The 12,351-nt window shown below is 46.4% G+C and overlaps 1 protein-coding gene across 1 annotated transcript in view; it reads right to left on the reverse strand.

The window, feature by feature from the left end:
* The window catches only part of MAP3K9 (mitogen-activated protein kinase kinase kinase 9), a 74,961-nt gene extending 63,683 nt beyond the window's left edge, over positions 1 to 11,278 (reverse strand). Inside the window, exons 1-2 of the mRNA XM_025442850.3 lie at positions 10,535 to 11,278; positions 3,522 to 3,935 (exon numbers count right to left, since the gene is read on the reverse strand). Coding sequence (XP_025298635.1) covers positions 3,522 to 3,935; positions 10,535 to 10,943 — 823 coding nt within the window. The 5' untranslated portion in view covers positions 10,944 to 11,278. The remainder of the gene's footprint in view (positions 1 to 3,521; positions 3,936 to 10,534) is intronic.
* Positions 11,279 to 12,351: the final 1,073 nt, after the last annotated feature.

A 12,351-nucleotide genomic window follows, 5' to 3' on the forward strand; every position in this document is an offset into this window, starting at 1 on the left:
TTGACACCTTTGCTAACAATCAAGTAGCTGGCTTCTCTCCAAATGACAGACATAAATCCATTTTTAGAACCAGGGCTTTTTGTAAGTAGTTTTTAAAGTGACGTTTGAGTTAATGATGCAATGTGGTAAAGTAGTATGAACCATTAGCTAAATCGGAGGTCTGAGCCACACGTCCCAAGGCCTGGCTAACCTTATTTGGCTGTATGATGCCAAACATCTGAAATAAACAGTTCTTCCCAGTGCATGTCCCGCATGGTAAGACTGCCAGCTGCTTCCCTCACCAGCCCTGCTCTCCCTCTTCCTTGGTAATAGACCCTGATTATTAGCTGGGCTCACTGCCACCCATTTTAAAGTCCTGCATCTCCCAGCCTCCTCCGTGCCAGCCATGGCTATATGATTACCTTCTGGCCAATTAATGCAAGCAGATGTGTTTCGCTGGACTTCTGGGAGGATCATGGGAGCCAATTCAGCTCCAGGAGCACTGTGCTTCTGCTTTTGTGCTTCTGCTTTTCCTCCTCCTTCAGGCCTGTTACTTGGACCAAGTAACTGGCATTTCAGCAGCCATCTTAGACCATAAGGCAAGCCTGAGGATGCAAGCCATGTACCGGGATGGAGTGAAAAATAGGAGCCTGGATCCCTGATGACACTGTGATGTCCTAAACCCGGCAGACTTCTTTTCAAAGACAAATGAACGTACACCTTGTTTTAGCCACTGTTATTTTGGTTTTTAGGTTAGGTGCAGTCAAACCTAAACTTATTGAGGACTATATATCAACATCGGACGCTGTAGGGGTTCCACTGCCAGTTAACAGCATGTGACTTTTTTAACTAGGTGACCAGGATAACAAAGCATTTTAATTAATCACCTTTCCATCGAGCCTTTCATAACAGTTAGATTTTTATCACCAACTACTTTCTTTTTTTTCCACAACGACAGCCCCCACACATACATACTCTTCTCCCTAGTAGGTCTAAGTCAACTAATACATATGATTCACAAAATCTGCCCTCATGTGACAGAGACCAAAATCCAACTCTCTGGAACCCTTAAAAAACAACAACAACAACAACAACAAGAGAAACAGACCAGCATCCCCAGGTCTGCAAAACACAGAGAAGCCGTGACTCTCCAACTGGCGGGTAAAAACTAGCACATTTCTAAAATGATTTTCCCAGTCATGTGCACAGAGCAAAGGGGTAAAAACGACAGTGTTATCAAGACTCATATTGGACTCATACAATCCCAGGCAAAAAGCCACTATAGACAAATGTCAAGGCACTATCCCAGCTCCCATGTGAGATTTATAGCAGGCATCAATATCAGCACCAACCACACGGCCCAATGGACTATGCACATTTCTGAGCATACATTACCCTGATAGGGTCAAGGGTCATTCTGTACCCTGTGTTAAGTCTGACTCCCGCCATAACACAATGCACCAGGGGGCTCCTCCCCGGCGATCCTAAAGCCCACCAAATACAAAGAAAGAACAGAGTTTTGTCTCCTGAATGACAGAATGACACTGAGGTCTCTTGTCATCTCCTGCAGCCAGGAGAACTTTGACAAGTTAACTTTTCCTTCACAAGAGCCTAGACTTCCAAATGCAAATCTCACAGAAGGTAAAACCTTGTGTTGACAGCTTGAAATTACATTCAAATTTGAAATTTCCTGGAAGAAATGATTGCTTTTTACAATTCCATCATCCTAGCTCAAGTTCTTAAAAGGGCTCAATAGGTAAGATGAGAGCACTTTGTCTCCTTCTTCCAACATGATAAGGATATAAGAAAATTCAGCTCCTACGTCACATTTTCTACCAATACATCTACTTATTCTTACTCCATCATCCAAAGCAATATCTAGGCAGAAACGTGAAAGGGCCACCAAAAGTTTTAATTTAATATGTTTGAAGAACAGAATCTGGGAGGAAGGAGGAGAATAATCATATTTTATGGAACTTAAATCCATCATATGCATTATATATATAACGTTCCATCTTTTGCAAAGATGAACTTTTATTAAGGGAGAAGAGGGCTCAAGTAGAAGAGATAAGTAAGAAAGGCCATTTTAAAGTAACTTGGAAAGTATATTTTGTGTGTGTGTGTGTGTGTGTGTCTGTATAGTGTATATATACACCCACATTTATATACATAGATAAATATTTACTTTAAAAATGTCTGGAAAGGGCTGCCCAGGTGGCTCAGTGGTTTAGTGCTTGCCTTCGGCCTGTGGCGTGACCCTGGAGACCTGGGATCGAGTCCCATGTCAGGCTCCCTGCATGGAGCCTGTTTCTCCCTCTGCCTGTGTCTCTGCCTCTCTCTGTGTGTGTCTTTCATGAATGGATGAATAAAATCTTTAAAAAAAAAAAAATGTCTGGAAGGATATGCCAAATGTAATAGTTACACTCTCCGAAGGAGAACATTATCGGTTACCTTTCTCTTTTTTGTTTATCTGCGCTTCCTAATTTTTGTACCACAAAAACATCTACTCCACAAAAACATCTAAATAATTTTAAAACATATTTTTTAAAGTAAGCAGATTCACAGTAGTATCGACAGAAAAATAAACCACATCTGGAACAGCTCAAAACAAAACAAAGTCTGAAGGATTTCTGGGCTCAACGCTGAAGGAGACAGAGAGCAAAGTTCCTGCAACCAACACCATCTCCCAAAACCCTAATGCCCTCTTCTCCACACAGGATGCTTAAAGTGATTTTAAGTATACCCTATTTAACAAATGCTATCCTCTACCACACAGTGCAGGCAAGAGAGAGCACAAATGACCACACAAAAGCCGCACAGTACAGCACCTGCAGAGTCCTCCAAGGAAAGAGACTGGTTTCCACCAACTCACTATGTAATTATGCCTAACACTTGCTTTACAATCTAGTTTATGGATTCTGGATGTTTAATAAGCAGTTACTTCTCAGTTCCCTGCTATTAAACACTAAGTAGTTACCACAATTAATAACACCCATAGGCTACCAGGAATCTATAATATGACCAGCCAGGTCATGCTCTCCCAGTGGACACTGTTACCTGAATCAGTCCCACAGCTTAAACCACATGCCTCCTCCTCTTCCTTAGAGCCCCTTCTCTGGCAGGTACCTCAAGTTGGAGTAGTCAGGTAGAATGCAAACAGGTATTAGAGCTACCTGTTGTTCCAGCAAAGAGGAAAACCCCTTTTGTAATCACAGACACACTTCCCTAAAGTGGAAAAACATATCTGCCTATATATATGTGGATATATATTGCACAGCATAGCAGAATTATACACTGCCAACCTTGCCTGTTAATATGAGCTCAGAATTATTGCAAACCCCACAGCTGCCTCATTCTTCTCTTTCTAAACCAATTTTTCCTGGCATTCATTCCACCCATACCTCTCAACTCAAGGATGGAATGGTTTTAAGCAAGGAGTCTTACTGCCCACTGTGATTCCATTAGGAATCCACTCCCACTGTAGCCATGGGCTGGGTATAAAAGTGCTCTTGAGCCCTCCAGCCCCATCTCTTCATACTCACTGTTACTGGACTTAAGGTCGCGGTGGATGATGGGGACAATTGCCTCATCATGTAAGTAGTTCATGCCTCTGGCAATCTGCACAGCCCAGTTCACCAGGATGTCTGGGGGAATCCTTTTCCCAGATAACACTCTATTCAAGGGCCCTCCACGTGCAAACTCCATGACCAAGCAGAGGTTGGGTTCCTTCAGACACACCCCCCTAAGGGCAATGATGTTGGGGTGCTTCAGCATGGCGAAGAGCTTGGCCTCCTGGCGAACATTCTCTATAGTCTGGCTGATGTCCTCATCGGGGTCATGGCGAGCTGCTTTCACGGCAACCTCATCCCCTATCCAGAAAGCACGATAGACCTTCCCAAAGCCCCCGATGCCAATAATCTCTTCCAGGGTTAGCTCCGCAAAATCAATCTCTAACACTGAGAAAGAGAAGAAAAAAAAGAAGTCAAAAACATTCTGAAAACACCACTGAATCACCCATTTACCTGGATGGGTAAACACAACAAGTTATCTGTTCACTTGGCTTTTTTGTCTTCCCCTATAAGGTAAGGTCCATCAAGGCAAGAAATGTGTTTAACCTATTTTATGTTGCATTATTCTTAATGACTAGCACATAAGTGGGTATTCAATAAACATTCATGTAATAATTTCTACTTGGACCATCATACAGAATGTTGTACCATGACAAACCATTTTAACTAAAGGGAACATAGAGGAAGATAATTTTTAGGAGATTTATTCATTTTACTGTGTACTAGATGGTGAGAAGCATACAATCCAGTGTCAAGGCAGACACCTAACAACCAAACCATAGTGTGAAAAGAGCCTTCGTAGCTGTATGATCAGATTAGGAAAACCACCAACTCCCACTGCAGGACAGGATTAAGAGGGTGAGTGGGAAGGGATTCTCAGGGAAGGCAACACTGGGAATGTGCCCTAAAGAACACAGGGAGAGTGCCCTGCTGGCTCAGGTGGTAAAGCATGAAACTCTGGATCTCAGGGTTGTGAGTTCCAGCCCCGTGTTGGGTGTAGAGATTACTTAAAAATAAAGTCTAAAAAAAAAAAAAAAAAAGAATGAGTGGGAGGAATCTTATCAGGCAGCAAAGAGCAAGGTGGAGAAGGACAATCCAGGCAAAGGGAAGGTCATGAGCAGGAACACGGGGCATGAAAGTATCTGGCATATTAAGAACTTCACAGAGTCCAGGGTGGCTAGATCGTATGCACTAGGATAGGAAATGAAACTCAAGGTCTTGTTGGGGTCAGCTAGGTTGTGAAATGTTTTTGAAGTCATTCTGAGTGGCTTGAACTTCACACTTTGAATGTTAGGACTCATGTATTTTTAAATAGGGGAGTGTTATTAGACTGATTTAGAAAGGACATCCATTCTGGCAGCCATCTAACCTGGAGGACAGGGAGCCTACTGCAAAAGGAACTACTAAGGAGGCCATTTGAGTAACTCAGGCATGCAGGCACCAGGGTCTGAATATCAGTAGCAGTGAAGACGGACAGTATGGAGTAAATTGGGAGGATATTTTCAAAACGGGCCTGGTGACTAAGATGTACAGGAAAGAAGCCTCCCTGGGGACATCTTACTCTAGAAGTCACCTGCTCCACAGCTCCATCCCTGATGTTCCCAAGGACCACACCCAACCACTCATCTCCTTTCCAATGCAGAGTATGAACCTAGGGTACCTGATTATATCTTCGGCTCTGTTTGGAAAGGCTTCCATGGAAAGATAATAATAGCTACCAGTGATTATAAATCTCGGGCTAGATAAGGTGTTGCTAAATGAGTAAAGTGTTATTTTATGTTTCTCTCACGAAAACCCTGGGCTCTGTCTTCTCAGTCTCTTTGTCTTTACCTGGCTGACTCATACTCAACCCTCAGGTCTCAGCTTAAACAAAATCTCCTAGAGGACCTTTTCCTAACCCCTGCCTAAATGAGGTCAGGCCCCCATCAAACACGTCCATAACAGTCTCTGCCTGGCAAGACCCAACAAGGTTTAATTACTTGTTCAGTGCCTGCCTTCCTGCTAGATTGTGTGATCCACAAGAGCAGATTCTTCCTGCTTTATTCACCACTGTACTCATCCTACCGAACATTCAGCAGGTAAACAACAGTCAAGTAAAATGGGCGGGGAGGGGGGGAGGACCTATCTCAGTAGGAAAAAAAACAAACTCAGAAACAGAAAATAGTCAGTTTGCTTTAAAAAAAAAAAAAAAAAAAAAAAACTAAGAAAACAAAGATATATTTCTGAACTTTTGGCAAGACCAAAAGAGGAACTGCCCACTGCTGGCTGTTCTCTTCCTTCCTCAGCCAGCTACAGGATGCCTCCAACTTCCACTGACATGCTGACAGTGCTCAAAACTCTATTCTTGCTTAACTTGAGTATTTCTGTCCTATCTAGAGCTCATATTCATTTGTATTTTACAATGGAACTGGCAGTCTGCACAAAAGAATACAAAAAGATATACCCCCAAAGTTCCAATTGTTCAAGCTTTTCACCTCATCTGGCACTCCTCGTAAAGAATAAATGTTATGGCTGGTCCCTCCAGACTAACAATCAACATCCATCTAAAACCTTCCAGCATATCTTTCACTACAGAGGCTAGAAAGCTAAGAACTACATTTCCCAGACTCCCTGACTGCTATAGGTCTGCTTCTGCCAACTACATGCACATGATATGGAAGAAAGAAGTGAGATGGACACCATTTTCTTGCTGCTTCTCCTGGCAAGCATGGCTGTGGAGAAGTGGGATTTTTCTGCATATCAGTGTCCAATCATTAGCTCTGGGCAGATGTAGAAAGGAATGCTGCAGGGCCAAGTGGTTACCTAATCTCTGGACAGCAACTACACCAGGATGTTCTTGAAATCGACAGCTTCAGTGTCAACTCCTGATTCTGCACGTTCCCAATTAGAGAAGTAGTAGCTTGCTACATGGGCCAGATCTGCAATGTTCTGGGAGTTGTTCCCGTAGGTCCGGCTAAGAACCCCTTCTTCCTGCCCTTCCAACAATTCTGTAAGCACCTAATTTCCTGTGCTAAATCACTTTTTGCTTAAAATAGCTTAAGTGTTTCTGGGTCCTAAAACAAATCCAGATTACTAATTCTTGTCTTATCTATATGAATGAGAAAAACAATGTGGATATTAAAGAGCGATAAGAAACCCCCTGAGGAAATATGTAAGTTATGTTAAGAGTCTCCTTGGTCATAAGAGGAAGAAACATTCACTTTTTCTAACAGCTTTTTACCCTGATGAAAAGATATCTGTCTCTTTAACAAGTTTCCATTCACAGGGGAAATACCCAACTGAAGATCTGAATTTTCCTTAAGGGAATTAACTGTTGTATTTTCTCTTACACCCTTCCTTCATTCCTCTGGTCTGAAGCATAGTTGTGAACACACAGGACGTGTTAAATATTTAAATGTAGAAGGATTTAAAAGAAGTGTTTCTGAACCTGGGTGCTGAAGGGACAGCTCCTCAGACGGCATTTCAGAGAAGACAGAAAACCTCTGTGTGGAAGGGAAAGCATTAATCTCTCTCTGGGTAGAAAGAAACTCTCAGGTTCTTGCTAACTAGGTATGGAAATATTACGACCAACCTTCAAGAAAAATATAGAACACAGCTTGCAAGCAGATAGAAGACAGAATAGTGGGACCTAGAGGGAGGGTACTTCCTTTTCCCTTCCCTGTGAAGAAGTCCTTTTGGGTAGGAACTACACCTTCAGTTCTCTCTTCAGAGAGAATGTGGGGCCCTCCTCCTTTCGCATTCCAGTCCAGACCTGGTTTTAAATAAGAATCAGGCCAAGTCATATTTAACACACTTTTCAGTTTCTGTGGATGGATATTTCCAAGAATATCAGGAACAGAACCTTATTTCTTTCATTTTTGCAATCAAGATGTTACTCTCTCTCAATTGTATTCTTGAAAACTAAACATATAGGCATGCTCTGATGGCTTTGGGGCAAGTGAATGGTACACACCTCACTCATTTAAAAAATCCCAAGTAAAAAAAAAATAAAATAAAATAAAAAAATTAAAAAATCCCAAGTACACCTGAAAATCCATCCTTATATTTCTAGTGGATGCAAGGAAAAAAAAAATGAAAATTAGTAATAATCTTAATCTATGCCCTGCTTTAAAATAGATACAATTCTCCTATAAGAGAAACTTTTTTTTTTTTAATGCCTAGGACTATCTCCCAAGATGATAAATTTGGAACTGGACGTTTTTTCTCTTTCACTAAAAAAAAGATGAGTGAGCTCCTAGGTTATTTATATTTGTCAGCCCAAATGGAGCTGAAGAGAGCTAAACTTTCATATCTACATTGGAGGGGATAAAGGCATAAATAATAGATGATTTCTAATAAATCTATTATATTTTTGTCACTAGATTTGGTAATTTCCCCCTCTTCTGTTTTGAGTAAAGTTTGAAACAAAATTTTCTATTTGAAAAGCAATATTTAAAACTAAAACTGTACATTCTTACTTAACTGAGTGTCTGCTATTCATAATCTATGTCACAATTCATGCCTTCAGAGAAGTTCAAAAGGCTAACTAAGGAAAAGCTGTCAGTGGGCTCGATTTCATTCTAGGTCTTTGGAGACAAGGTTGTCAATCATTTTATTTTCCGAGGGACACTAACTGAACTGGTGGACACAGGCTACTCATCAGAGCACCTGTTAGCATTTCCCCCGTTCATCTTTATCAAAGCATTGTACCCATTACAATTGGTATTTACATCACTAATCTCCCCTAGGGGTGACTTTTAAGTAACTCCTTATCTTATCATTTCTTTATCACCTGATTTTTTAAAGTTTTATTTATTTAAATAATCTCTACATCCCATGTAGGGCTTGAACTCATGACCCTGAGCTCAAGAGTCACAGGCTCTACCAGCTGACACCCCTATCTAGGCACCCCTATCTCCTGGTATTTCATACAGTATCTATCTTTTGCTAGGCACTCACGTTGGCTTTTGAATGGAATTAAATTTTCTGAATTACTAAGAGTTAATTCCATTCAAGTTTAGAACTCCTGATGAGACCAAATAAAATAACTTACCAGGGCCTTCAAATGTCATGTTCTTCAAGTCAATTCTTTTAATAAGCACAAAGTACTTCCTACCTTCTCACTGTCTGAGTTCTAGATACAGGAAACTAGTCTATCTAGAGAAGGAGCTGCTAATGTAGCACACTGTGGAAAAGTCTGGTGTTCTGCAGATGAGTTTGTCCAGCCCAAGTCATATTCACTCCTGACTGTCTGACAGCTGGGGGCACAAAGATGGAAGAAACAGAATTCCTGCTCATGAACCTCACATAGCTCTCCTACTTTGACATTAGCTGTAAAAATCAATCAATCAATCAATCAATCAATCACAGAACGGCACCCATAAAGAACCTCAAACCTCTAACCTATGTGTAAAAAAAAAAAAAAAATGCACTGTGTCTAATAGGCCAAGCCATTCTTCCAATATCTCTTTCAATATATAAGACCAAGTTCATCTTCATTCAGCACTATTTCAGACACTACCTTAGGACCCTTACTTAGCCTTCATCTTTCCAGTACTAGAGCCAAAAAGATTTGATGCCCAAAAACCATTTAAAATCATCTGTCTCCTCCAGGCATTATAAAGATCCCAATGTAGAAACAGGAACTTTTACAGTGAATGAGAGGGAGACAGAAACAAAGGGGAACTAAGGATCTGAACATCAGTTTGATAGTCCAAACACCAATAAAAAAGGAGAATAGAAAAATAAGGAAAGAGGCTATGATAGTCCCACTATGTGATGGTATTTAAAGAAACATCTTAAATAAAGTAAAAGAATTGTTCAGGTGAAACTAAGTTATAGGACCAAAAGATAAGTGTTACAAATGAAATTTAAACTAAATGCCTGAAGTTGGCCCCTGGTAACAATTCTTTTAAACTAACTAAAATGCAAAGTATGCAAAATATGGAATAAACAACAATATGTATTAACAACTTTTAGCAAGGAAGAAATTATGGAAATCATTAAATATAAAACAGTGTAAACTACACAAGAAGACATTTACATCTTCTAAAACCACCTAGCAGAACTGATTAAGGCATTCCAATGGCAATATAACTCCTTTGGGGAAAAAAAAAAAAAAAAAAGGAAATTTCATTGCAGGGTGTAGAACAGGGGGCTCCTGGGAAATTGGTGAAAACCAGGACACTGGAAGAAAGGCTCTAGGAGGGACCCGTGGGTATGGTCCCCCTGAGATTTGGCAAACACCAAATATAGGCAAGGATCTAGGGTGAGAAGAGAGGAGAAAATGTATTATCTGAACAGCCTGGGTGTCAAGGGACTGGGATTTAGCCACTGTACCTTGTGCTCCTGATCTCTCATGGGGGAAAGACATACTTTTGCCTCTCGGATCATTTCTCCACTCATCACCTGCTTCTGCACACATTCGCACCCTTCTCAGCACATCATTCAGTGAGACTCCTAAAGGTACAACTTCTGAGATACAAGGCTGCGATCCAGGGCATCGACACGACATTGCAAAGACACCTGAGCCTTGAATTCACACGGGCTTCCGGGGCTCGAGGGCCAGCCCAGCCAGCCCTGCGGAAGACACCCCCAGCGGCCTCAAAGCAAATGCCTTGAAGGGGCGGGGACAGGCGGAGAAGAGGTCGGGAAGGTCTCCGATCTGGGGACTAGGGTTATGACAGGGACTACCAGCTTGCCTGAAACCCTTCCAGATGTGGGGAGGCCGGGAGGGCGCAATGGGGCGATTCTTACCCTGGAGCTTCAGGATGTGTACGGCAGAAGCCGCGGCCGAGGTGGTCGGACGAAGGTTAGGAGCCCAAGCGCCCGAGGCTCCAGCGAGGCCTGCGGCGTCTCTATCGTGCCCCGCGCACCCACCCGGCAGCGCCGGCAGCCCGAGCGCGCGCACCCCCACCCTCGGGGGAGCTCTCCCCACCGGCTCCCGATCGCCCCGGGCCTCCGGCCCCCTCCCCCCCCCCGCCCCCCGCGGCCGCGCCTTCGCTCACACTGAATGGGCGGGTAGCAACTGGGGTCCTCGCCGCCGTGCTGGCAGCGGCCGGAGAAGGCGCTGCGCGGGGTCACGTAGTTGCTGGGGAAGATGCCCACCCGCTGGTTCAGCTGCCCGGTCCACCAGCCCTCGTCGCCGGACACCTGCGAGTCCTTGGACAGCACCTCCACCACGTCGCCCAGCCGCAGGGTCAGCTCGTCCTCGCCCGCCGCCTCGTACTCGAACACGGCCGTCCAGTAGGGCAGCGGGGCCTCGGAACCCAGCTCCCCCGGGGCCGCCGCCGCCGCCGCCGCCTCCTCCTCCTCCTCCTCCTCCTCCTCGGCCGCGGCCCCCGCTCCGTCCTCCCCCGGCGGGGCGGCAGCGGCGGCGCTCGCCAGGCAGCCGAGAAGCGCGCTGGAGGGCTCCATGGAGCGGCCGATCCATAGGGTGCGGGGCTGCCGCCGCCCGCAGGAGCCGCCGCTGCCTATTGTTCATGCGGCTCCGCAGAGCTGGGGGACCCCCCTCCCCCGACGGCGGCCGCAGGTAGGGCCCGGGCTGGCGGGGCGGGCAGAGTCGGCTCGCGGGGGCTGGGACTGGCGCTGGCGCTGGCGCTGGGGCCGGGGCCGGGGCCGGGGCTGGCGCTGGGGCTGGCGCTGGGGCTGGCGCGGCGGCGAGCGCACCGGGCGGGAGAGCTCACCGCGGCATGGGGGCGCGGCGGCCCGGAGCCCCCGCCCTCGCGCTCGCCCCCTGGGGGCGGCCCGGCCACCTCCGCCCGGGCACCTGCTCGCGCAGCCAGCGCCCGCCGCCCGCAGCCCGCCGCGCCCCGCGCCCCGCGCCCCGCGCCCGCCGCGCCCCGCCCCCAGCGCCGCCCGCACGCCCGGGACCACCTGACGCGGGCCTGGCTCCGCCCCAGCCCTGCGGACCCGAGGGGCGGGGCCGCCCGCCCTGCCGCCCGCCCATTGGCCGCCGCCGCCGTCCGCAGGTTCCTCGCGCCGCGGCGGGGGCTGCCCCGCCCCCTCCGCCCCGCGCGCCTACGTGTCTGGGTCCCCCCCCCCGGGCCCGCCCCTTTTGCGGGCTCCCATTCTCGCCCCCAGGTCGACCCATTTCTCTCTCCCATTGGCTCCTGGCAGCTCCGACCATTGGTCCGTGGTACCTGTCCGTTTCCTGCGAGAGTTCAACACCTCCTGGCAGGGGGAGGCTGCGGCCTCATTGGGTGCCGGGGAAGGGATGGGTGGATCCTAAAAGGTAAGGCCGAGCCTCCGTTCACACCGAAAAGGCTGGAGGAGGCCGCGCCCTTTGTTTGCCGCGGTAGGGCCGGGCCCGCTTGGACAGCACCTGTGCTCCGGACCCTGAAGTGAGCTTTTGATAGGGAGCAGAGGAAAAGCGAGCTGGCTTGTACCGCCCCGCCCAGAGCCCTTTCTTCTCCAGCTCCCTCTTACAGTTGGATTCTCCGCGCTCTTGGACGTGCCTCTGCTCCAGTCCACGCAGGTGGATCGGCTCCTGCTCCCAGCCCCACTCCCACCCAGGAAGTCCTTCATCTCCATAAGACCTTTAGGCCCATTGGAATGTTCTTTAGAAGCACTCTTAAAACTACAGTTGTCGCCTTTCCAGATAGTTCGCCCGTTGCTGGGCTCCTATAAATCTCTTTTTATAGGAGATTCCCATACTGTCACTTTTCAGAACTCGGAGGAAAGGAGAGACCACTTGACTGAGGCTTCAAATTGAGTCTGGAAAGCTCAGTTTGAAAGCTGTCGTTGAAGGGGCCTTGGTCCCTCTGAACAGACTCCGTTTTCTACAGTTTGAGTTTCTTTTGCTTGAATGAATTGCACCTCAGAT

This window comes from Canis lupus, chromosome 8 (genome assembly GCF_003254725.2).
Source record: "Canis lupus dingo isolate Sandy chromosome 8, ASM325472v2, whole genome shotgun sequence".
Lineage (NCBI taxonomy): Eukaryota > Metazoa > Chordata > Mammalia > Carnivora > Canidae > Canis > Canis lupus.